The sequence below is a fragment of the Pogona vitticeps genome, chromosome 14 (assembly GCF_051106095.1).
Source record: "Pogona vitticeps strain Pit_001003342236 chromosome 14, PviZW2.1, whole genome shotgun sequence".
Taxonomy (NCBI): domain Eukaryota; kingdom Metazoa; phylum Chordata; class Lepidosauria; order Squamata; family Agamidae; genus Pogona; species Pogona vitticeps.
Window position 1 is genome coordinate 5,314,916 of NC_135796.1, and position 25,881 is coordinate 5,340,796.

General features: G+C 41.8%; 1 protein-coding gene across 4 annotated transcripts in view; it reads left to right on the plus strand.

Moving 5' to 3' along the window:
• Window positions 1-25,881, plus strand: part of TAOK3 (TAO kinase 3) — a 165,963-nt gene that overhangs the window by 109,796 nt on the left and 30,286 nt on the right. For all 4 annotated transcript variants that reach the window (XM_072983472.2, XM_072983471.2, XM_078381625.1 and 1 more), the window contains one exon: window positions 10,985-11,119. In XM_072983472.2, the coding sequence (XP_072839573.1) occupies window positions 10,985-11,119 (135 nt within the window). The remainder of the gene's footprint in view (window positions 1-10,984; window positions 11,120-25,881) is intronic.

The window sequence follows — 25,881 nt, forward strand, 5'->3', positions numbered from 1 at the left end:
ATGTTGTTCTTCTAAAGGAAACATTTTTCACCACCACCTTCCCTTCCCTTTCTTCTCTCTGTGTTGAGAAATCAGAGTTTTGTTTTAGTTTAGTTTAGAGAAATCAGGGTTTTAGTCAGATCATGGATGAACACATATTTTTGTATGCAAGTGGTAAAAGAGAAAATAAATGCAAAGAGGTTAAGTATTAAAGAAATGCAGCAGGACCAAATTCTCACATTGATGGATTGAACTCAAGATCCTGAAAGATACAGAAAAAGAATGACCTTGTGGGAAAGGTTACAAACATCCAGTCTCTTGGAGCTGTAATCACAGAAGGTAGTGAAACAATAGAAGAACTCAAAATAATATAGTGCAAATATATGCTTACATAAGAAAGTTTTCGAAAGTTAAAAGTTCCTTAATAGTTTCCAGATTTATTGTACAAGTTTTGATCAGTTCCTCAGCACAAATAGACATTCTGAACACTGCAAATTAATACTGGATGAAATGCTAAGAAAAAAAATATATAGTGCCGTAAATAAAAACACCTGGAGGAAAAATTATGAAGAATCTATCAAGATTAGGGAAGAACTGGTGTCTCATAAAATCCCTGTGAATGAAAGAGAATGAGAACATTGAGCAGACCAGTAAGAGGAAGAGGCACGAAAAAGATTCTGAAACCTAAGTAGTGCAGCAAGGAGAAGGGCTTCAGGATAGCTGAAGCCAGCAATGGAAGGGAAGTTGGGTTGTTTGAAGGACTAGACTGAAAGGGGTGGATGAAAATTCCATGATCTGGAAAGTAGTTGTGCATAATGAGAGAAATTTGAAGGGTGGTCGTCGTGGTCCCTTGTGGTTTGTGAGAGCAGAAGGGAGTAGCCCACCCGATGCAGTTGCTTGAAGCACAGAGCTGGTTTCCAAATTGTGTCAAAAATTGGTTTTCCCCACCCTTGCACATGGATAATTTTTCAGCCTTGTGTAAACAAGGTTGCTTTGAAAGGAAATCATAGAGAACGTCCAAATAAATAGCTGATCCAAATAAAATACCTGATCCACATCAGGTAGTTATCTCAAAGGTCGATTCAACTGCAGAATCACACATCCATTTCTTTTCACACTCAGCAGTTCTGTTAAGTGAGAATCTTTCTGTTGGAAATTTACCATGCAGACCCAACCTTCTCTCTCACCTGTAAGAGGTGAGAGAGAGGTAGAAAGTACCAGATGAACTCCTGCAATCTCCAGTAGAGCAAGAGGAACTCCTGTCTTGAAACACAAGGGACTCACTGCCAGTCCATCTCAATAGTACAAAGTTAATCAAGAATACTTCCAGTGTGGTGTAGTGGACAGAGTGATGGACTAGGACTCTGGAGAACAGGGTCTGACTCCCTACTCAGCCATGGAAACTCATTCGGGGAGTAGAACTCATAAAATCACTCCTTAAATGTCTCACTTACCTTGAAAACTGTATTAGGATTATTATAAACTGGTTCCGATTTGACTGCACTTAACGCATGTCATCAAGAATTGTGTCCTTCTGTCATGTTGGTTTTGACTTGCAAAATAATTCAGAAGTTTCCAGGCATAACTTTCAACTTGTAGGTACTGCCACATCAAAACCATTCCTCTCATTTAGTTAATTAATTAGATAATTAATTATCTAAAATATTTTTACCACACTTCTCTCCTTAAAAATAATCCAAAGGGGCTTTCATCATTAAAATGCAATATTTAAAAGCTTAAAACAGTACACACACACTTTTTTAAAAAAAACCAACAAATTCCACAGGAAAAAACGTAAACAGAATCAACCCCAAAAACAAATTTAAAGCAACAAGGCACAACACTCAATTAAAAAACCCCTCTCAGACAATCACTAAAAGAAAGCCTATCTGAAGAGAAAGGTCTTATCTGTTTGCAGGACAGCAAAAATGGGGCCAGCCTGGCTTTCTGTGTTAAGCAGTTCCAGAGTTTGGGTGCATCAACAGAGAAGGCCCTCTCCTGTGTCCCAATCAAACTTACCTGTGCAGGTGGCAGAGCCAAGAGGAACGCCTCCCCTGATGACCTTAACATCTGAGCAGGCTCAAAGAGGGAGATGTGGTCCTTGAGATCGCTTGGACCCAAGCCACTTAAGGCTTTACAGGTTAAAACCAGCACTTTGGATTGTGCCCAGATACAGATCGGCAGCCCGTGGAGCTGCTGTAACAGGGGGATTGCGTTATCCATCCAACCAATCCTAGTTAACAGTTTGGCTGCAGCATTTGGGACCTGCTGAAGTTTCCAAACACTTTCCAAAGGCAGCCCAACATAACAGAGGACACTAGCAAAGTAGAATACTTTGATGTTGAGGATGGTATGGGACTCAGTGGCCTTAGAGGCCCTTCCCGATTCCATTAATCTATGATTCTATGTGCCTACACCAACTTTTTTTCAAAAAGTTGGTGTAGGCACAATTTCCCTCTGCAGGATGAGCTTGTTAGATAAAGGAGAGACATTAGAGGCGGCAGAGGGGAAATAGCGATGAAGGGAAGGTATGCTGCTTATATATTGCCCCATAGCACTCAAAGCACTCTCTGGGCTGTTTACAAGTTAATTATGCAGGCTACACATTTCCCCCTCCCCTCCCCAGCGAGCCGAGTACTCATTTTACCCACCTTGGAAGGATAGGAGGCTGAGTCAACCTTGAGCTGGCTACCTGGGATTGAACCCCGAGTCATGAGTACGGTTTTGGCTGTAGTACAGCAGTTTAATCACTGTGCCACGAGGCTGCTTAAGGGCAACATAATAGGCAAACTTTAATGACGAGATGAAGAAGAAAATTGAATAATGTAGAAATAATAGCATCATACATAACAATCTCAAAACCATGTCATGACCGACTGATCTGCCCATCTCCAATAGACTTGAAAGCTTGGTAGATAGAGGGACTGCTATGCATCTTGGTTTCAGCAAGGTTTTCAACAAGATGTAATCAGATTGGTAAAATGTGGTCTAGCTAATGGTACCTTTAGGTGAATTCGGACAGTACCCAAGGAGTGCTCATCAATGTTTCCTTGTTATTGTGGTGAAAATTAACAAGTTAACAAAACTAACAAGAAATCTAACAGGTTTGTTTCCCAGACCTGGTCTCACCTTTATAAATTTCTTGAATGACAGTACAATCTTGATTAACAATTTCAATGGCAGTGTGTGGGGAATGCTCGTATTTGCAGATGACACCCAACTGGTGGTGGCTAATACCTAAGAAAACAGAATCAAGATAATTAGGTAATTGGCAGTGGAACCAATTACCTCAAGAAGTGATGAGTACTCCAACACTAGAAGCATTTAAGGGAAATCTAGACAACCACCTGGCAGGTATACTTTGATTTGTATTCCTACATTGAGCAGGAGGTTGGACTCAATTGGCTTTATAGCCCACTTCCAACTTTGTAAATCTGTGATTAATAAATTTTCTCTTCAACAGAGAAAAATGTATAAAGATTTTTATAAGGCAGGAAAGGTCAGATGTACAAAATTAGGATATGGGATATGCGCCTTGGTAGTAATATATGTGAAAAAGATGTATGAGTCTTAGCAGACCACAAGCTAGACAAGTTAATAGTGTTGGGATTGCAAACATTGTAGGCTGCACCAGAAGTATAGTGTCCAGATCCAGAGAAATAATAGTCTGATTGGGCACATGGCACCCAAGCTTAACAAGTGTATCAGGAAAATGGAACATATGCACAAAAGGGCAACTGAGAGAGGTGTGGAAACAGATGGAGGGGTTATATGATAAGGCATCTTCAAATATGTGAAGGGCTGTCATGTGGAAGACGAAGCAGTCTTCTTTTCTTTTGCTCCAGACGATAGGATCCAGACCAATGGATTCAAACTTCATGGAGATTTCTACTAAACAACAGGAAGAACTGCCTAACAGTAATGTTCAGTAATGAAGCAGATTATTCCTGAAAGAGGGTGGAAAACTGTCATCAGAAAATTTTAAACCAAAATGGGGGAATGCTTTGCCTGGGATTTCTTGGATTGCCAGGAAGGTGGGCTACATTATCTTTGGTGTCTCTTCCAGGTCTACGGTTCTCTGATTCCAGTTCTTGAACACTTAGCATCTGCTTGGCGGTTTAGTAGCCCAGCTGAAGCTATACTCCTGCTACAACAATTTCTTCGTTGCAATCTCTCTCTCTCTCCCTCCTTCCCTCTGTAGGGGTGGTCCCTCTTAGGTGCTCTAGACGTGTGTTTTCCTTCCAGGAACATGTTCCCTGGAAGATGACCAGCATAATACACACAAGTAATTGGTAGATGCATCCTATTCTTGTCCCATTGTGGTCTTGCTTAACATCCTGTGGGCTCTCAGGTCCAAACCATGGAAGACATCTTCCAGAGATGATTATACCGAGGAGGTTCATATTAGCAACCATGCATTGGAAATATAGGGTTAAAATGGCAAAGAAATGAGTAGATGGATTGCTAATTCCAAAGTAGAGGACAGTAAAATAATTTAAAATTGGTGAGTAATACAATCTACTCTTGTGTCCTACCCAATCCACCAGTACCTCCCCATTCATGCAAAGGGGAAGAAGGTGATTCACTGCTTTTGGATGCACGTAGGAACTACGTTTCAATTTTTAAATAAGTTGCAGTCCACCCTGCACCACTGGGAAAATATACAATTTTTTCAAAATCACAGGTGGACTTTCAGCCATTCAGTCTCAGTTTCATTTTTAGCAGTCTGTGTAGCTCTTAAAAGGTCTTGGGGACAACAAAAGGTCCTCTGTGCCTGCTAAGGTTGCCCCCCATCTCCAATTTAAAAATGGATTGGCTCAATCCAGGACTCTCGGAGGCTCTCAGATAGTCTTGTGGTTCCACAGAGAGAGAAGGTGCCTTATTTCATTCAATAACAGGAATGGTGTCCTCAGTTGCATTTTAAAATTTTGAATCTCCCTCCTAAGTGTGAACTCTTTGATCAGGGTGCTGAGTATCTCTGAGTAAAGATTAATGTAGCCAAGAGTGGCAAGGCAGGATCTGTTTAATGGAAGATGCACTGTAACCTCCAGCCTCTGACATGGTTATCTGAATGCTATTAGAGATCCTGTGTACAACTAAATATAGATACATGAGACAGAGACGTTCTCTGCTGGGATCACAAGAAACATTTCTTGAAATTAAATATTTAAATCTTGACACTTGATTAAAAGCTAGCCTTCCTCTAAGTGCATGCAGCCTTTATAGGTATACCCACACATTTCAAGTGTTGTTGCAGACCTGACCTGTCTGAAACACGGGGCTCCCGCTGCTTTCCTCTGTCCTTAATTTTTTTTTAACCTTTCATTTAAAGATTTTAAAAAATACAGATTTAGCCTATTCTTTGGAAGACAACCCCATTTAGCTCAACGAATGCTTCTGCTGCTGCTTTTAATGGAACCTGCTAGAGGCATATCACTTCTATGAACGTGTGATAAGTTGGTGCTAAGACTGATGATCAGTCTTTCCAAGGAGAAACATGGTGTTCTTCTTAGAAGTATGATTTCTTCTGCCATAAAAAAAATATGAACTATTTGCTCAAAGTGGTATCTTCTGTAAATTTTCTTCAGCTGTAGAACTATGCTTTAAAAGCCACCCAGATAGTGTCCCTGCTGTGCTTAGACCCTTATGTGACCTGCTGTTAAATGCCCCTACTGAGGAAGTTTCTACATACACTGTGGCATTTTTTTCTGGCTGTCTGCTACAGTTATGGTGTTACCATTGAATAAACAGGAAAAACCACTGCAAAAGGTGGTACAGACAACACCAGCTACACAATTATTTTCATGCTGAGCCGAACACACGTTGATTAAATGACTATCATGCGTGCAGTCATCTTGCTCAGAAAGTGGAAACTAAAGTACACCTATATGCACAACCATATCATCTAGTATTCTTTTCCCCAAATTTGCTCTTGGGTAGTATTCCACGTTATGACGAAATCTTGTCTTGCGAAGCCTGGCAGCTTTTCTTAGGAAGTTGGTTCTTAAAGTCTGGAGACTGTATAGTTGGTTGAATTAGGCTGAAATTAAATGGAATGCAGAAAAAATGTTGGACACCAATAAATTGCTTGAGGTCTATATGGGTTCATGACAAGAAGTGGGAGACCGTTGAGGGTGAAACCTAAGGGCATTCGCTTGAACCTGAGCTAACCTCTTAGTAGTTAGAGGTACACCTTGTTTCCATTACGATAACTAACGGGAAGGCAGCCTTGATTCTGGAAGCCCCCCTTTTTCTTCCTCAGTTTAAGGAGTTGAATGATTTGGTCTGTACGCCATGGAGACACCGCAGTGATGCCTTCCAAACTGGGTGCCAACTTACAATTTCTTGTAGTTGGAACTATACAGCATCAACACTATGCATTAAGCAAAAACGATTATCTTCTGAGCATTTATATCTTCAGAGATAAACTAAGTTGAAAGAAATACAATTTCTGGTGAGGGGCAGGAACTCAGAAGCTGCTTTTCTTTTGTGTCAGGACATCTGCTCATATACTTGCTCCTTGCTTCATCCTTGCTCTGTCCTCGTGAGAACAAACAACCCCGAGATCAGGTGTGTGATCAACAGGCTGATTGCTGATCTACTTTTAATAACATTTATTGTTTATTAGGAAAACACCCATGCATGTGGTTGGATTTTTTATGTGTGTGATTGCATTCACCAGTTGTCCTGACACTTGCTGTTTGTACACAAGGAGCCTTGTAAACTGTGAATTGTCTTAGAAGTTGATTTCTGGTCAAAGTCCTTGTTTTTTGTCAACAATTCTCTGTTGCGCGCATCAGAATCGTTGCCATTTATTACATTAAGCTATCTAGGTGGATTCCTTTAAGCAGTTTTTTTAAAAATTGAATGAAATAAAAACTACAACAAAGCAGAAGGCAACCCACTGCAAATCCGATCACATGGATTTTAAAACTGAGAAGTCCGAATTACAGCTTTGGGTAAAAAGGGTAAAGAGAGGCTGACTAGAAAGGTCTCTGTGCAGTGCCAGGAAAAAAAAATCAGAGGAGTTACAAGAAAACCTCTTGAAATCTCTTTGGGAAGAGTGCTTTACAAATGGATTGCTATGAAAATGGATTGCCATGACTGAAAACTTCTTTCCTTGGAAGTTGATGCCTCCTTGCATTCAGTAGATGCTTGGAGTAGGGTCTCTAAGGAAGATCTTAAAGATCAGGTATGTACACATGTGAGAAGTCTTTTTTTTTCAGGTAACCTTGTCCAAAATCATTTAGAACATTAAAGACTGAACATAGCTATTTGAATACACCTGGAGTTTAACCATGAATCACAGAAGCTGAGAAAACAGACAAAATGTGGTTAGACCTCCCTTTAAAAATCAATCTTTGCTGTTCCAAACCACCTGAAGTTCTCATATCATATTTAAATATGAACCCATGTACATTGCATTGCAGCAGTCCAAGAAAACTTTATCGGAGTATGTGCAACTGCAGGCAAAATACCTTTGTCCAAGCAAGGTTGCAACTGATGTATCTGTCAGAACTGTTAAAAGGTGATTCGTGCCACAGATTACGCCTCTCACGGCAGTGCTGACTCAACAAGCAACACAGGACTGTGAACCTTGTAGTCTTTAGTGGAATCGGTTGAAAAGCATTCCCAGTGACTAATGAGCAACCAGCCAGTCATATCTCCATTGTGTCTGGAGTGAGCCTCAGTTCATCGTCATCTGCCTCCACTACACTGACTATGCAGTAGTTCAGAACAGTGTTACTTGCACTTGATCAAAATTAAGATTATTATCTGCATATCTGTGACTTCTTAGAATGAATCCGAGGATGGCCAAACATCCTCAGTATTAGAATCCAATAACTGAAACTCATTCAGCAAAATGGCCAGACAGTAAACCTTTATGGACTTCATTGCTTTCGAAGTTCAAGTCATAATAGATACAGGTAACTTCCTTCTCAAAGAGTTCTTGAGAACATGTCAAAGGGTACTGCTGATGGTTCTACTACATCTCTTCTTGGGCCATATTTTAAAGTGCTGTCCACGACCTGGAAGATCTGCTAGAATGATACTCAGCAGATGCAGTGTCTGAGGATAAAGACTGTTTATTCTCCTTCATTACCACCACAGAGTTGACCCGATTAAGGGCTCTCTCATATATTTTATCAGACAAAAAGCATTTGTCTTCCTCTGAGTTTCAGACACCCTTTCTGTAGCTTCACTGCAATTTCATGAAGGTTTTGAGGGCTTTCATTCCCTTTGCTGTATGATTATAGAATCATTGAATTGTAGAGTTGGAAGGATCTACTGGGGTCATGGTGAGTCAACAAGCAACAAATCCATCTAACAGTAGCACTGTCTAGTCTACATTTTACAAGCTTGCTTCCAGGAATATTGTAGGTGACCTTGTTGAAAGCCTACTGAAATCAAGATACGTGAAGCAATCATTATTATCAGTTTTATTTTAGATGCTGCTTTTCCACGCAGCCTACTCAAAGTGGCTTACAATACAAGATCAGTAATACAGAAACAAAAATGTCATTTAAATATGTAACTCTGAGACAATTATATCAGACATTGCTTTAATTATATCCTAACAAAGATGACTAACAATCAGTTCCCTCTAATGCACCAAGTTCAAGAAATAGCCACCAAGCTGTTCTAGCCTGCAGTAGAGGAACTCTTCCATCCTGCACCTACTCAAGCAGGAGGCCTTTTTTACAGCCCCAGCACAGATGGGATGGTGGTGTCTAGTTTTTCCTTCCACATTCTGGATGATACGGATCCTTTCGGCTAAAGTCTTATGTATTATTTCTGAATGATTTCCTCCTCCTTCCATTTTTTATATTTGTCCTTCTGAATTCTCAGTTTATGGAAAAGCCACCCATTTCTTTAGATACTTCTGCTGTTAGAATTGTTTATTTATTTATTGGATTTCTATCCGGCCCATCTAGACCAAAGGTCTACATGTACATACATTACTTTACTGTACATTCATTACTCTTTACAGTTATGCATTCAGTATTTCTTGTATACCCCTTTCTCTTTGGGGTATTTCCAACCATGAGATCTCACCCAGTATAATGTTATTGGAACCAGTGTCCTTAAAACTCAGAGTGTATGTCTGGCTGTGTTCTGGTCTCCCTTGTAAAACTAATTGTGAGAGTACACAATCACTTCCACTCAAAGTTTCTGCTTCTTCCACCTTGTTTACCAGATCTTCTGCATTAATGACAATCAGGTCCAAGATTGTTGATGCCCTTCTCACCTCTTCTATTTACTGGAAAATGATGGGATAAGTTAGCAGCTTTGATACCTGTTTTCTGAAAAGCTGTTGCCCTACATGGGTGCCTGCCCAAGGCATCTTGCTGGCTGTATTTAGAAAAGGAAAGACAGGGCAGATCTTAGCCTTCATGTGCCACGCCCTCTAATGCTGTACGGAGGATGACTTTAAAATGCAGCTAATATTATTCTTCATTGAGAAGGATTGTTGTAATGAAAAAGGGAGAATGACACATTTGAATTACTCCAATGTAGAGACTAGCAGCTAATTATGGAACAGGATTCTCTTGTTAGGGGCATACCATTATGTGATCATATATGCACAACCGCTGCATATCTATTATAATGTTATTAACCTGAAACAGAATATTTTAAGTTTCCATGATCACGAGTTAGACTTGGACCAATAAATACTACGTTGATTCATCGGCAAAGAATCAGAAAATTCCAATGCTTTAGTAATAGGAACAGCAAAGAGTTTTTAAATTTTGAATTAGGTAGCTGAAATAAAGAAAGCTTAGGATAACTGATAGTGGACCCTAGCATGAAAGGACAATGAGCTCACTTTTGGTTTTTGCTTTGAAAACAAATGACTAGGAACAGAAAGTGCTTGGCTTCTGCTTTTTAATTCTGAGCCTATGTCCTTTCATCTAGTACATGGATATAGCGATTTTATTATAGTTAAAGCATCTGGGGCAATCCTGGACAATACCCAGTCCAGGCGTAGGCCACTGTCTTGTTCCCATTGTGCAGATAAGTAACTGAGGCAGGTGGGTTGCAGTACATGTCCACATATGGAGCTAAAGTAGAAAATCATACCTTGCTTGCCCCAAGATGTAGGGATACTGTACTGGAACGATACTAGTTCTCAAATGGCATATGTAGCCATTTGAAGCACATGTATGTGTGTGTATGTGTGCATGGGAGAGAAAAAGAGGACATGACACTGAAATATGTGTTTTGGTAATGTCAGATCCCTATTTCCTGATGCTTTGGACCGAGAAAAAGAAGAAAAACTTAGCAAGGATAATTTGTATTAAACAACGGTCTGTCTCTTTAAATGTAAAAAAAAAATCCTTGCCAAGGCGATGGAGAGAAAATGCTAGAACCGTGCACGATCATGACTAGAAAGCAGGATCCCTGAGTGGTCACAGAGTCTTTCCAGCACAAGACAGAGAGAGAGAGAGCGAGAGACTGGTCTCCTTCAAACCTGCACCTATTTAAAGCAGAAAATGCTTCTTCTCCAGAACAGATAACAAGTCCAAAGGAAAAGCCAGGCTGGAATAAGGGAATGTGGCAGATCCTTGCTTCTATGCTCAAAGGCAGCAGCAGCAGCAGCAACAGCAGCAGCAGCAGCATCTTTACTAGCCATGGAAACCATGTTTTTAAAGGGATTATTTGGGTGCAGTGTTTCAAGCAAGCCCTTCTGAGGACTCTGACTGCTCTGCAGTGCTTTGTGTTTTTGATTCTCTTTTTTGCACATATGTAATTCTGGAGGTTAAAAAAAAATTTTCTGCCAGGGATTCAGAAGGCATCCCACTAGCGATCAGCTGACATTCCTAACTGAAGGCTGCAATGTGTTGCTTATTCATTTTGTACTGGGAGAGCTGCAGGGACTAGCAGAGAGCCAAACTATGCATTTCAAACAGCAGGGCTTGTGCAAAAAGAGGGGTGAAAGAGAGGCAGCCAGCGAAGAAAGAGCACAACTGGACTTTCTCCTTGTTTTTATCCATTTCTGCAGGATCATGTATTCATAAGGGATGAGGTGGGCCACGGGGAGAGCAGGCCTGAGCTGCGGCCTACCCACTCAGTCCAGAATCAGGCCCTCCACTACCGGAACCGAGAACGCTTTGCCACAATCAAATCAGCATCTTTGGTAAGCAGCCACCACACCCCTTGCCCCACTATCCCCCCTTTTTTTCTTCCTTCCTCCCTTGTTCTGATGTGACTGTGTCAGTCTGGGGAAGGGGTCAAGAATTCTCTCCTTTCCCAACGCCCTCCTTTTTTTTTTTTGTTGGCATAGCAACTAGATATTGCAAGAGATGTTTTTGTGTCTTTATAGATTATTTTTAAAATGCATCTTAATATTTAGGATTATTTTTCAGCTTCCTCAAATTTTAACATGGAAGATTGTGGAAGATGGAGCAATTTTAAATATATGTTTATATTTTATATATTTTATATATATGTATATTATTATATTTATATTATTTATATATATATATTATATATATATGTATATATAATATAATATATAAAAATATATTTTATATATATATTAAAATGTCTGTCTGTGTGTGTGTGTGTATGTGTGTGTGTGTGCACATATGTATGTGTATGTATATATAGAGGGGGGGAATTTTCAGAAAATAACCTGTGATTGGTTTGTTCCAAATTGCATCCATTTTTGTTGAGTATAATTTCTGTCTGTCTGGCTTGGAGGGGGAGGGAGAGAGGGGAGCAGGGTTGGCACTGACTGAGTCGAGGTACTGATGATTATAATTTTAATGAGTGCTGATGGATTTGACCAGTGGAAGGAGCGGCGGTTGCCTCTCATGGTGTATCGCCAGTTGCTTGCATTCATTCATTCTCATTCGTTCATTTACGGGTAACTGCATTGTTCCCATCTGACACGATAAAGGACTGGGCAACTCCTATAAAAATGACAAGAGGATCTGGAGAGGGTTTTTTTTTTCGTACGTTTTTGTCTTTTACCCAAGGATGCATGAAAATCAGGTGTAAGGAGGGGGCATCGTAGTGATGGTGGCGGCGGTTCAGGCAGGATTTATACTATTGCAAATGTGATTGCTAGAGATGCCTTTGTAGTAGCGAAAGGGGTGTGTGCTGGTAGAGAGTGAGGTCTGTGCCTCCTCCCCCATCCTTTCCTCTTCTCTCTGTCTCTCTCTCTCTCTCTCTCTCTCTCCTTCACACACACACACACACACACAGACACACACCGAGATGCACATACACACACACACACACACATACACACACACACACACACACAGAGAGAGAGAGAGAGAGCGCGAAAGCTGGAAATTGGCAGCAGTATCCCAAGAGTGGGTGGAGGAGGGGTTGTGATGTTTTACAAACCCAAAATACTCTCCTACATATAAAATGATAGAAATCTTTGGTATTTCGGCCAAATCAGTATTAGAGGTCACATGAGCAGAAAGATTTACAGGGTGCCCAGAATTTGGCCGTTGCATTTGCTGCCTGCCATTATGACATCATCCTGAGCCGGCCCAGAAATTACAATGGATAACCCTCCCCCTTTTCTTTTTTTCTTTTTTTTTTTTGTCTTCCCTTCTATCTGAATGATTCCCCCCCCCTCCTTTGCCATTTCCCCAATCTCCTCCACAGAGCATGTCTCCACCACCCCTCCCCACCTCTGTCTTCCGAACCACATCAAAAGAGCTTGTTAGCCCCAGACAAAGGTGGAGTAAGGAGGAGATCACATTTACAAGGATAGAAGATTTTTTTTTTCTTGTGCTGAAATGCTGGAGTTCCGTGTATGGCTCATCATGCTTATTGCTGGCGTAGATCCCAAGAGATGTGTGTGTGTGTGTGTCTGTGTGTGTGTGCACGCGTGTGTGCGTACGTACGTCTCCGTGTGCATGTGTGGTATATCTACGGCATGGGGAAGAGCTCCCGCTGGAACCTGCAGGTTGACCTGGATGCATGGGCGTGGAAGAGCAGTCTTCAAAGCAGCATGCCTCACGCCTCCTCCCAACCAGAGGCCCCAGTTTTCTCTTCCTTTTGTAGAGAACCCTGTAAGCATCGAGATATACTGGTCGGTATGTCTTTTATCACGAAAAATGGACCCAGCTCAGTTAATTCATGCAGTCATCCAGTTCATTTGTCATAAAACTCTTGTTTGAAATACCACCCAGCCCTGACTTCAGCGTCTTAAGGGTGACTCTTTCGGAGGGGGAGGACATAAGGCTGTTGTAACTCAGGGGTTTATTAACATTACCAGCAAATCCATGTCCATAATTTGGTAGACATCAACATTCACACCTGGATGCTGACACTCCCAAAGGAATATTATAAATCTCCAGCATCTCAAATGCACCAGTGAATATTGACTGTCACCTGAATGTCTTAGACATGTTTGGTGTATTTGTTATACTTATTATCAACATCCATGGGCAAATATTAATATTCATGAAATGTGTAATGTTGTAGTTTTGTCTGCAACACTCCTTTTACCAACAACTATGTGGAGGACATATACACCTACCAAAACCATACTCATTGCCACTGATAAGTGACCTCTCTCAGTGATCTCTTCTGTATCTCCAGTCTGTATTTTGCCTTATTACTACAAGTAATCTTGCTACTGTGTGTCCTAAGGAGCTGTAACACTTTCTGTTTCTTGGAGGGGGTGGGTGGGAATTGGAAGCATAAGGCTGGGCCAGTGAAAGGGAAGTTCTACAATTGTCCCTTTACTCCAGTAGTTACATATAAACGTGGTACTTGCTCTAAAATATTTCAGTGCATCTTGGCCACCTAACAGGGAGAACTCCTCCTATTCAGGACTTCAGCCAGCCAAGCCTTCCTCCAGGAAATTGTAAACCCCAGGAAGCTCAGTAATTCATCTCTGTAGTTTTCTGAGGGTTCCCCTCCCCAGGTAACTTTTTTTTTGGTTCCTAAGTGCCACTGAGCATTCTCACATTTGATAGAGCTGTGGTTTTTTGGAGGGAGAAGATGGATTATTACAGAAATGCCTTGTACTTTTGCATATCTTCAGGCTGCTAATAGCCTCTTATGTTCCTGTGTGTCCTCATTCTGGTTCCATTTCTCTTGGCACTTGCCAGCAGAGTTCACTGCTAGAGGGAACAATATGGGGACCATTATAAGTTATGGGATGCACCCTAGTTTGTCCATGCACAAAATCTGGGCTGGGAGACTTAAGACTAGCCTTGTGATGTCCAGTTCCAGACCTGTGAATCTCTCATCATCAGTCATCAGTTCCTTTCCAAAGAATCAACTGAGTAGCTCCTGCACTCTCATGTTGAACACATGCAAGCTTTGTTGTTCTGTAGTCCTTTCCTTAATCTTCGGTGGATTCCTTTTCTTGTCCATTGATCAGGCTGAGCCTTTGTGCCCCCCCTCCTTTCTCAAATCTGTTTCCATTTATACTAAGCTGTATCCTGAAGGCTCAGGGTAACATCTCTTCTTTCTGGATTAAAGCATCCTTTTCTTACCCTCCCTCCTGTTACCCTTTTCAATCCCTTGACAATGCTTCGTTTATTTTTTTGAGCAAGGAAAAAAAATTTACACAGTCGGAAACAGTGTCATAGATAAGAGGGAAAGGGAATCCCCAGTTTTGAATATAAACTAAGGCTATTGTAAAATGCACCAAAAAAAATTAAAAGGGAAAAATGGATTTAAAATATATTAATATTTTGACACTTGCCTTCATAGTGTCCATGCAAATATAGAAACCATTCAGATTAATGGGCAATAACACAAAAGCCATCCTTTTTAGCCTAGGATGGTGGAGGCTGTCCAGCCTAACCACTTCTGGAGCTTGACTGCCCTATGATGAAACTCACTGGGTGACCTTGGGCCAGTCACACACTCTTAGCCTTACCTACCTGCCTCAGTGGTCGCTGAGGAGGAGAGCCACGTACTCATTGGAGAAAAGGCGAGAGAGGTGAGCAACAAACAAATTCCAAAATAATGACATAGAAACATGTTGCAAGAAAGCATGGCCAGGTCAAGTTTCCACCTCCAACCCACAGCTGCAGTTTAGACATACTCTTTACTTTAGTTTTATTGAATTTATACCCCGCCCCTCTAGACAAAGTCTACTCGGGGTGACTGCGCAAACGACCTGGTAGCTGCTGCTCATTTCTGACATTGAGACTCCTACCATTGGGAAAAGGAGGACTATCAGAAATACAGAATCAGGGATCTTCCACACTGAAAGGCAAGATGCAAGATCAGAGGCTGTGCCCATTCCTTAGTGCAAGGAGTCATATTATGAATCGAGTTAGTCCAGAGTAGTGGGAGGGGACCGGTATGTTCCCTGGGCAGCCAGTTCTCATAGCCTTATGATGACCTCTCTCTTTTTTGTTGTATTCCACTGAATATATACACGCCCTGCCATATTTAAGCCAAGCAACCTAAGCCCTTATTAACCATCCGTTGTAGCAGCATCGCAACGTCTTGAGGGCAGTCTCATGTTCTATGGCAAACAAGTCCAATTTCAGGGCATGTTGATAGGTGGGGAAACCTTTATGGCATTGCGTAGATTTGATAAAAGTTTGCCTCTGCTCCAAAGCTCATGGATCAGTGTTTATGTTCAAAAAAATGTACTCTTAATCTTCTGGCTATCTAAGCCACCCTGATCTTCCACATGCTTTTGACAACAAGCACCTCTTCTATTGCTATTAACGATGCTTGTTGGGACTAATGAGAATTGTAGTTCGAAACAGGTGAAAGGCTGTATCTTCCTCATCATTCATTTCCTGGCTTACCAGGTGCTAGATTTCAAAGTATATAAGTTTGTCTTTAACCTTGCTTTGTTTCTGTGTTCTTCGTGGCTAAGTCAGGCTGAGTGTCTCAGGGGGTGGTCGGTGTGTAAAAAGAATTCGCACAAAGTGCTTGTACAGTACGGGTGCTCTTGGGAATGTGAGTCTCACAGGCCAGTCTGACCTACCCGAAACCACTTAGAATTAACTGATCAGTGCCAGAATATTCATCAATTCTGCTTTTGTGAAGAGTTGCTGCAATTCTTTTACATATATCTAGGCTTCAATATAACTTGCTGTATTTCTTATCTATCGATTACTACCTCACATTCCCACCAACATTGGTACATGGGGCAGAATTTCATATAACCTGCTTCTAATAGAAGTTCCATCCTGCTCTCTGTTGCATGTATGTATCTGCAAAATCCACATAATAGTCCACACACCTGAATAAGTGTTTTTTGTCTAGGGACATTTATACTTCTTTGTCCTCCTTTTTCCAGATGGCAGGACCACAAAATCTTCAGCTAAACCAGTGGGTCTACCTTTTGTAGCAAACACTGGGATTTTCTTTCCCTACCTACTTCTGTTTCTATAATTTGCATTGGTAACTTAAATCCACACTTGACTGTACACTTTTTTTTTCATATTTGTTTTGTTTTGTTTTTGTTTTTTGGCTTGCATGTCAGCATTGTATTGCAACAAGATTTTTTTTTAAATCCTAAATGTCTTTCTTGTCTCATCCTCTCCAGGATCTATTTCAAAGCCACTCCCACTTTCAATTTTTCCTGTGTTTTATCTTTTTTTTTCCTTATTCACTGGGCTTGCTTGCACATGTCCATTCCTTGTCATCCAGATATGATTCCTTCTAATAACTAAGCTGGGTGATCCTATGACAATTTGTTGGGAGGGAAGATAGCCCTCCTGTGAGGCAGTGGTTTCTGTGACTCTCTGTGCATGCAGTAAAGTACCACTTCGTAGGTCTCTCTCTCTCTCTCTCTCTCTCTCTCTCTCTCTCTCTGTTTGTGTGTGTGTGTGTATTCCTAAGAGATTGTGTGATATGGAATTAAAATTAACTTAAGACATGCTATATGGGGGCTCAAATGCAATATTTTTTTCATTTCCCCCTTTCTGGAAACTTCCTTTCCTATCCTCCCTGTGATATGACAATAAAATATACAGACTGGTGATAAACAGCCTGTATATTTTAGCACCATAGCTAAAGAATGGGGTGACCTCCACGCTGCTTTTCCTTCCTCCTAACCCCCCCTCCCCTTCTATAGGCCCTGAAGACTATCACCCAGCCCTTGTCCTGGACTGTTCCTGTTAAGTCTGAGGATGCACTGCAACTTCTTATTGCATCTCCCAGTCTTGTTTCTCTAAAGGCAGAATGGGGGAGCAAAGTCAGAGAAGAAAAGGTGGCTTTTTCATTCTTGATATTCACATAGTGTGGGCTAATTTATACTAGCATGTAGATTAATAGGGTGAGGGACTGAGCATGCTGAAGATTGCTAAAGGTGTCACTTGGAGTAAAGGGTGATGTGGGGAAAGAACAGCCTGCTTAAGCTCCCTGTAGTTCATAGAACTGTGATGCTTCCCTGCCATATGACAATGCAGTGCTCTATTTTGGACCAGTAATTAGTTCCAGATCTGGGGCCTTGAACAGGAGAAGACTTCAAATCGGCTTCATAGTGATAGTTCTCTAGCACAACCAGCTGAACCCTACCAGCCTTCTGAAAACAATACATAATCTTCAAACATTCTCTTCCTTAGGCTCATGGTAGCAGATTCACAATTAAAACTTTAAATTCTCCCACAAGCTGTACTCAAACGACTCATAGCTTTATGTCTCACCCTACGACAGCTATCCTTAAGGGCTCCTGTGAAAAGAGGCTATCCCAGTGGAAGTTATTTAGGCTAGTTTGTTTGGGAGCTCACAGTGAGAACTTATCATCCTGGGATTCTTCTTGCAGTGTTTTGCCTCTCTTTTCTTCTACCATTTCAACCACACTTATTTTGCCTTCTGTTGTTGGCTACTCCAGCTCTAAATATCGGAAGGGAGTTCTAATGTGATGGTTCCAAAACCTAGTCTGTGCTTGCAACCAAGACAGAAGTACCAGTTGATTCCAGAACAAGGTGTCAGACTTAATTCAAAGGATACCAAAAGTAGGGTTGTATGACTCAAGCAGTATTTTATTTTTATTTATTTATTTTATTGAATTTGTACCCTGCCCATCAAGACCAAAGGTCTGCTCTTTCTGTAGGGTACGGAAAGGGTACTGTCACAGAAAGCGCCCTTCCTGTGACGTTTTAAAATGTTCTAAATCATGCATCCATTTGATCCAGTTTCTGTATCATTTCTGTGGTACTCACATACCTATATATATTGTATTTCTGTGTCATTTGTGTGTGTAGCTTCCCCCCAAGCTACATAGTTTTGTAGACAGTTTTTGAGTTCAGAACTGGACAGAAAGTTTGGAGAAGTTCAGAATCCACTTGATAAATACTGTTCCAAACCATCTACTTGCCTACAAAATGCAAATTAGGTCAGTTCCAGTTGTGTAATTGAGTCGGGACTCATAGGACCAAAGTTTTCTCTTAGCAAGATGATATCATCTGCCATCCTTGATTTTAGCTGAAATTCTAACGGTAGTTGGGGGGAATCAGTAACAGTATATTGTCATGAATTACCCCTATTGTAAGGCAAAGTATCTACAGAGGCTTAATTTTGGATGGCTAGTACCTTCTTCTAAGAATATTCATGTCCTGTCAAATCAGTTCAGAGTTATGATATCCTTTTCCAGGGTTTTCTAGGTAAAGAGCACTCAGAAGTGGTTTACCATTTCCTTCTTTTGGGAGCATCTGGGGACTATAGCTTGGCAAAGGCCACACAGGCTGGCTCTTCTGCGCTACACAGTGAGGGAATTAAACTCCCAACCTCTGGCTCTGCATGCAGATACCTAAACCACTACGCTATCCAGCTACCTAAACCACTACGCTATCCAGCTAGGTATCTACCTGTGGAGCCAGAAATTGGGAGTTCAGTTCCCCAGTGTACCTCCAGGAAGAAGAGCCACCCCGTCTGGCCTTGGGCAAGCTGCACCGTCTCAGGAATCCCCCGCAGAAGAACGGAAAGGCGAACCACTTCTGAGTACTTTCTGCCTAGAAAACCTGTAAAGGGTCACTATAAGTCAGCATTTACTTGATGGCACATAATTATTTAATATCTACTAGTTCCGTTTTGGAAAAAAAACCCTGGAGATTAAAACCGTTAGAATTGCTTTGTTGATGTGTCTGGTCTCTGGGTGTCTGTGAATTTCGTTGTATGATATACTGTGTATATACTTACAATGACAATAAATTATATTATTATTGATACGAATCAACGCAGCAGCCTGCATTTTTTTGGACTCTCTTTGTGGGCGTAGCTGTGGAGGCTCTCATGAAGAGAGCCTGTGCTCCCTAATTTACTGCTACAGCACTAGTCCCATTTGCTATAAAATGCTGACCAAATGAAATTCTCCTCGATTCCAGTTTTAAGACTCACTTTCCTGTAACTCAAGCTGAAGGTTTGCTTGTTGACAAGACTGAGAAAGTTCTCTCTCTCTCTGGGACCCTGGGAAGGAAGGACAATGCTAAGCGAGATAACACCGTTGGGTCTAGCATGATAAAAGGGGAAGTCTTTGTCTCGTTTTAACTTCAAAACACTGTGTTCTCTTGAAGCTAGTCCAGTTGCTCATCTTTTCTCTTCATGAATCATTCTTTCTCTCCTTTCTGCATCAGGTTTTAAAATCCATCCCTGCTGTTCCCCTAGGGACATCAGAGATGATAGCAGTATTGTTGTTTCGTTGTTAAGTCGTGTCCGACTCTTCGTGACCCCATGGAAGCAGTATAGTAGTAAAGCTAAATTAGGCATTTGTATATGTCTTCACAAAAAAAAGGTCACCTAAGGAAAGAGTCTCTTATTTGAGCGAACTGTCTTGGATGGCAGGGGTGTGTGTCCCAACGATGTGTTTGCGGCAAAGATTAGCAGTACAGTCATCATCTTAGACCTGCAGAGGTAAAAAGGACCCCATGGCTCATTGAGTCCAGCTCCCGTCAAGAAAGCGCAGTGGAGAGTCAAACTCCAAACCTCTGGCTCTGCAGCCAAACTCACAGTAATATTTTCACGGTTTTCTCCATGGCCATTCCATAATGCAACCCTCATGTTGCTTCATAGAATTTTTTTTAAGTGTTTTTTTTCTTCCCAGTCCTGGAGGTCTCCAGGAATCATGGGAGGTTCAAATGGGTCTCCAAAGTACTCCAAAATTTTCAAAAGAGCCAACTTAAATACTTGATGTTTTTGGTTGGTATGGGTTTTTCGGGCTCTTTGACCATGTTCTGAAGGTTCTTCTTCCTGACGTTTCACCAGTCTCTGTGGCCAGCATCTTCTGAAGGTGCCAGCCCAGAGATTGGCAAAACGTCAGGAAGAACAACCTTCAGAACACGGCCAAAGAGCCCGAAAAACCCACAGCAACCATGAGTTCCTGGATGTGAAAGCCTTCGAGAATACTTCATGTTCTTGTTTGCTTGCTTTGCCCTTTCCAAGGGTTGAGTAAGACCAAAGCCACATGTGCTGAAGCCTATTTGGCTTCCGTGTCTCTTTGCCCCCCCTTTTTTCCTATTTTTTTCCATCTTCCTCTCTACCAGTAGCCTTTTGAGTGAGTAACAATTTGCTCTTGCCAGACTTCTGAACTGATTCTTTGCAGGAGACTTTTGAAATTGAGCCAAGAGCCCTGTGAAAGTCTTTGTTCGTTCATTCGTTCGTTCATTCGTTTATTCATTCATTCATAACATTGAGCTGGAAAGTCTGTCAGAGCAACTTAAATATCATTCAGAGAAGATAAGGCAATCTCTGTGTTTAGGTTTACAATCTTGAAAAGACCTGGCACAAAAGTAAAGAGGGATGAAAGGGAATGGAGCGAAGTCAGGCACATGTACTTTATGTTAAAAGGTTCCTCAACCAGTTGGAATGACTGCTAAATGACAAACCCTGATGGGATTGGCTTCTCAGAAGGGCAAAGGATGCTCCTGCAATCCTTCTCTTTCCCTTTCCCAAACTGATGGAATCAGCAAATTCAGAGGGGAACCATTGTGCTGAAAAGTGCACCTCCAGATGTAAAACAGAAAGATGCCTTTGCCTGAGAGTGAAGGTATCAGATCTTAGCAGGCAGCCTCTGAAACCAATTTTGCCTCTTGCCTATTTTGCTCTCCTGGACAACAGAACTTCGTCTATCATCCAGCTTGTCTTGCCTTCTCTAACCTGGTCTTGCTTCATCAGGTGTGGCAAACACCCTTATGTTTCTGGCAGTGTTGAAGGAAGCTTCAACCAGTGATCTAGTCAGCCATCTATACAAGGAATTCAAAGGTTGTGTTCATTCTCTCTAACAGCTTTCCCTGGCTATACATCTGGGACCATTGGTCTGTTTCTCCAAATGTGGTTGAATTGAAGCTGCCTGCATTCCTTACCATTAGCAGTGCCAGTCCAAAAACATCTGGAGACTCTTACTTTGCCCGTTTCTGACCTGTGAGTTCTAAGGAAATGCAAAATATGAGATGAGTGATTATATGAAATTATCCTCAAGAAGGAGCCCTCCTTTGGGGAAATGGGCTTGCATGATTTGGTACCAATATATTTTTTTTCTTAAAGCCTCTTCATTTGCCCTGCCAATGATCTTGAGTCACACACAAGACAAATTTAGAGTGGCTACAGTTAAGTACATGATATTACAACTCTAGAAGAGTCTCTCTTTGTGTCACAGTCACCTCATGGAAAGAACCAATGTGGTATAGTGGGTAAAATGTCAGACTGGGACTCAGGAGACCTGGGTTCAAATCCCTGTTTGGCCACGGAAAGTCAATAGGCAGCAACAATGATAAGCCACATCTCACAAACCTTGAAGATGCTGTTGGGATCATCATCATTGAGAAGCACCTTGACCACATATAACAGCAACAGTCACCTCATAAAGGCTGAGTTCTAAGAAACCCTCTCGGCTTTGGTGCCTCTTCTAAAGTTTCCACACTTCTCCAACTCCCTGTTTATGTGTTTTGTCAAGGAAGCCCAAAAAGATATGAGTTCACTATTAAGGATGTGCCGCCTCCTGCACACATCATTAAAGACTGTTTTCATAAAGTGAGTCACCTGTATTCTTACACAGCTTTGGCTGTACCTTCTCCACAGCTGAGCTTGGATGATCTAAGGCAGGGATGGGCAAAGAGTGGCTCTCAAGATGTCCCTGGAGTGCAACTCCAAATACGGTTTGTTGGCTGTACTACTTTATCCATTTCAGTGGTGCTTCCAGAGTTGAAGGATCAGCTCACAGGGTGCTGCTGTTGTCTAGGGGACCTCCAAATGTGTGCGTAGTTAACACATTCCTGGGGGAGACTCATTGACTGTACTGAGTAGGACTGATGGAGGTTGGAATCCAGCATTATCTAGTGCACCACACATTTCATTTCTGACATGAGAGAATATTGCAGCTCACTGAATTTCCTTTGTTTATTTGTTTGTTTGTTTGTTTGTTTGTTTCCTTGCTTGGTTATTTATTTTTGTTTACAGTTCTCACAATCTTGTAGCCAGCATAGAGTTTTCACCAAAGAAGTAGCATTTCCGGGCTCTGGAATATTCCATTAGTTTTGGTCTCAGTATCACTTTGGGCTGGGGTAGTGGAGCTTGTGCTAGTCCCTGAGCTGAAAAAGGAGAAATTGGGTTTCCTGATGGTTGATTTGTTGGTCAAGATCTCTGTATGTTGAGGAAAGGAAGGCGGCTAGCAATGAAGGTGAGCAGTGAGAAGATTAGCCAAGAGAAGACCCATCCGAGCCCATTTGTGTATCGACAGTGAAAGATGAGGAAGGCTTTTTGGGGCAGAACCTAATAGTAGGAAAGATTTGATCATGGTCTCTGCTTGTTTCACTAGATCTGCCGGATCAAACATACGTGTAAGCCTTTTCCATGATAGATTAGCAAGTTCTAATGGAAGTGAAGGGATCTGGAAAAACATGTTGTTGGTTGTAATTGTTTTTGGAAGAGGGAAGAATTGTCCTTCTAGAGTCCAGTAATTTGTATAGCCTCTTTTCTTGGTATCTCACAATTTCTCCCTGAGTTTGTGTCCTACAGTTTGAGAAGATAAGTGTCATGGAAGAGCACGTTCATTTTCCCTCTCTTGGTGACAGTAGATGCAGCATGTAGTGAGCAGAGGCCCCAGAGAACTATAGAATATAAAGACATGGGTATCATCGAAACCCGTGCTGCCTTCTTTTTCAGTGAATGCAGTTTAGCCTACTTAGGTAATGCAAAGGTTCCCCATGACATTTAGTCCAATCGTGTCTGACTCTAGGGCACGGTGCTCATCCCCGTCTCCAAGCCGTAGAGCCAGCGTTTGTCCGAAGACAGTTTCCGTGCTCACGTGGCCAGTGCGACTAGACACGGAATGCCGTTACCTTCCCACCATGGTGGTCCCTATTTATCTACTTGCATTTTAATATGCTTTCGAACAGCTAGGTTGGCAGGAGCTGGGACAAGCGAAAGGAGCTCACTCTGTCACGTGAATTTGATCTTACACCCTACAGAGAGGGTTAGTGAAAAAACAGTAGAATTTTGTGGCACCTTAAGGGTGCCATAAAGGCTAAAAAGTTTCCTTTGACATACATTTTCATGGACAATAGCCACTTCTTTAGCATCTGAAGAAATGGGCTTCAGTCCGTGAAAAAGCTTCTTTGTCTTTAAAACTCTTCATTGTATTTGCGTCAACAAGTGGGCATGAATATCCCCTTCAAAGTAAAACGGCTGAGTTCTGAAGTGAAATTTATAATGGTCAGCCCTGTCTGACTACTGCCATGACTAGTGAGGCATCTAGCCCCAGTTGGGGATGCCAAGTATTCCTCCTAGCATAAAACACACCTTCTTCCCACAACAGCGCAGGGTTTCATGACTTCTCTGTGGCAGGAATAGCAATAGTGGTAGCGAGTGTGAACCAGGAAGGTTGTGGGATGCTTTGGGATGCTGTGCTACTGGGAAAACCCTATCTTACATCCTCCCTTTCTTCAGGAATAATCAAAGACTAATTTATCCAGCATAGAAGTCAGTTGCTTTGGCCTGTATCTTTCTTTCAGGGCAGGGAACTGTTCTAGATGATCATCATTCTATTTCTAGTCCTAGGAATTTTGAGTGTTCCATTTAAATGGGAGCTAGAAATAAGATGGTATCAAGTACACTACCTTCTCCACTGAATATGACCAATAAGAACCAATAAGCCTTGAGAATGGGGCCAACACATAAAGCAACCCTAGATGCCTTTAACCCCAGTGGCCTTACCAAATTTAGATCATGTTGTAATCATGTGGCTCTCAAATTCTCTTGTAGGAAGGGAAGAAGCCCTTGTTCTGTCATCATATACAGATGCTCCTGTAGTCTAGCCTCCTTTATACCCTAAAAAGGCAAAATAATTTACTTGCTATGGATTGTTAATGGAAGCATATTTTTTTAACTTATCATAAGCTCTCCGTTTGCAAAGGGTCATTTCTGGTTTGGAAAAACCTATTCCGGTTATGAGAGACGAAACTGATTTGCCAGTTTAAAAAAAAATAGGGAGTCTCGTCTTGCCCTCTAGAGCAGCCAACAGGGGCCATATGTTTGGGGGGGGGGTCTGGCACATTTGAGGGGATCAACAGACTGAGTATGTGAATAGTTTCTGAAAGATATATGTTCACATCATATCCTTGTTTGACAGCAGGCCCTGGAACCTCAGAAGAGCTCCTAAAAGAGCCGCAGCCAAGGAAAGGTTGAGAATGGCTTCTCCGGGGAAATAGAGGAAAAAATGGGGGAAAATGGAAAACTTGAGGCATGCCAGCCCTGTGATTCTGTGGCCATTGTACAAGTACATGTGCTCTCTACCCATATATCCCCTTAAATTTATTCTGGCTCCTTTATTAACATCTGGAGAAGGATCAGTCTCCTATGAACACAAACTTCAGCCGTCCTGGCTTAAAATTCAGAAAGACTATCCTAACTCTAAGAGCAATTCAGCAGTCGACCAAATTTCTGAAGGGCTGCATGTCTGTGGAGACTTAGATTCCCACGGTGGATGATGACTCACCGTAGTCTTTCACGGATTTCTTAAAGAGATATCTTCCGTGGAGATTCCACATCTCTGATCATCTGTGTAAAAAAGCAAGGGCTTGGGATACATCCACTGGCAGATCCTTTCCAGATGACTCTGGGATTATTTATTTATTTAAATGCCACCTTTCTCCTCACCACTTTTAGGCTTTTCTTTCATGTAAGGCTTTTTTGTTTGTTTGAGGTGGGCGATGTCTAGAGAGATCCAAGAGCCCCCTCTGCCCCTTTCGGAGTCTCACTGCGCCACAACCTGAAAACCAATCAGTTTTGGTTTTGGAAAACCAAAAGACCCGAAGGTGATTTAAGGATACCCAAATCGCCTGAAATGGCAGTTGTGCCCCCAGAAGCTCCTGAGGGTGCAAATGTCCATTTTTAGGAATTTTTTTAAAAAATATTGAGAATTGAGAGGGAGAAAGGCCTTAATACTGCCATTTGCTCTTTGCCCGTCTCTGGTTCAAGCAGTGGCTTATTTAGAACCGAGTGCCTTTCCACGGCAATTAATATTCCAGGCACAACTTGGACTCTTGTTCCCTCCCTTTGCAAAGCCACATGTGTGTAGTTTGATCTGGGGCACCATTGTGCAAGTGGCAGAAGTGTTTTCTTCTAAAGCCGGTTTCGGGCTCTATTTAGTCTCCCATTAATGCTACAGAACAGCCTTCGCTTGTTTGGGGAACACTTGGGAATCTTCACGCACGATCCTTCTTTTCAGTGGTGTCCAGGACACTCGGCGCTCTTCTTTGCAAAGCGCTTCTCAAAGGCCTCGTTCAAAGAGAGGAATAGAGGCTGCGATGTTGCAAAGCTTCCTCTGAAAGCAGAAGATTGCCTGGGAGCGTCCCATGGGAAAGCTATAAAACTGGTGGTGACGGTGGGACAAGGTAGAGAGGCAAGTGGGTGCTTATTTAGGAGTTGGAAATGGAAGATTATCTTTTCAGAAAATATTCTGAAGAAAAAATTCTGGAAGCTTAAGAGGAGGCTCTAGGGAAAGGACATAGG